This window comes from Trichinella spiralis (genome assembly GCF_000181795.1).
Source record: "Trichinella spiralis strain ISS 195 chromosome Unknown Scfld1557, whole genome shotgun sequence".
Classification (NCBI taxonomy): Eukaryota; Metazoa; Nematoda; class Enoplea; order Trichinellida; family Trichinellidae; genus Trichinella; species Trichinella spiralis.
The window spans coordinates 151,765-152,835 of NW_003528496.1; the positions used below are offsets into that span (position 1 = coordinate 151,765).

General features: G+C 44.0%; 1 protein-coding gene across 1 annotated transcript; it reads right to left on the bottom strand.

Moving 5' to 3' along the window:
* Positions 1-61: 61 nt before the first annotated feature.
* Positions 62-442, bottom strand: Tsp_04469 (conserved hypothetical protein). Its single transcript, XM_003368994.1, has one exon. It carries the CDS (start codon positions 440-442, stop codon positions 62-64), a length of 381 nt encoding a protein of 126 aa, XP_003369042.1.
* Positions 443-1,071: the final 629 nt, after the last annotated feature.

Consider the following 1,071-nt stretch of genomic DNA (forward strand, 5'->3'; position numbering starts at 1 on the left):
CACATACCAAACGATCGCGCAACATCGTTTCGAGATCGACGAAGTTGCAACCTTCAGCCAATCAGCGCAAATCTGCGATGAATTCAGCAACCGTTTCACCAGGCTGTTGCTTACGCTGATAAAAAATGTGTCGATTAACAATTTCAGAAGGCTGAGGCGCAAAATGGTCGTTCAAGACACTTGTAATTTCATCGAACGATCTTTCTACCGGCTTGGCAGGAGATAACAGAGATTCCACAAGCTTAAAAAGCGCTGAACCACAAGAGCTAAGCAGGACTGTACGTTTATCAGCGTCGGCTGAGACCTTATTAGCTTCGAAATAGAACATCAAACGAGACGCGTAGGAATTCCATTCCTTAGGATTTGATGTATCGAATTCTTCGATGTGGTCCAGTCTGAGCGATCCCATCTTCGTCGCCAGAACGTGTTGTGTTTCTGCCATGATCAAAACTCGGTAGAAAACGGTAATTGTTTATTCGACACACTAACTTGAACTCACACACACGCTATGTATATGCATAACTAACTAACTATGTTGTCTATGTGCTACTGTATATGAAATAGATGATGATCAAGTTACATTCGCTATAATTTTTGTTGAGAAATCTCTTCTCAATACCTGCTCAACACTATCTAAAAATCCCCGTGACAACAAAGCATTGCTCCTGGTACGAAAACAACGATTGCGTAACGCCAGTTGCACCCTTTGTTTTTCTCAATGGAAAACAATGTGTAGCAGACGCAGACCGACAACTAACAACTGCTGTGCTTCTCTAGATAACGAAGTGAGGAAGAAGAACAAAGCTACCGTAAGCCTACCGGTACTTGAAGATCAGGAAGGAGTACGGTGGAACGGATTATTATTAGCAGCGTGGAGCGATAGTCTGTTGTTTTGTGATATACGGTGGTGGTCGTTGTTGTGATTGCGAACAAATATTGTATTCCTGTTCTGTTACTTTGAGTGCGAGTATGTTACCAACAAAGCGTGAATTAGGGAAAAGGGGCGGCAGGGCCGGTAGTAACCGGACGGAAGATACAGACGCCGAGACGAATCCGCAGTTCGACACCGGC

What these genes read in the sequence shown, in the direction of transcription:
- Tsp_04469 (XM_003368994.1), bottom strand. Translation starts at nt 442, where the DNA reads ATGGCAGAAACACAACACGTTCTGGCGACGAAGATGGGATCGCTCAGA.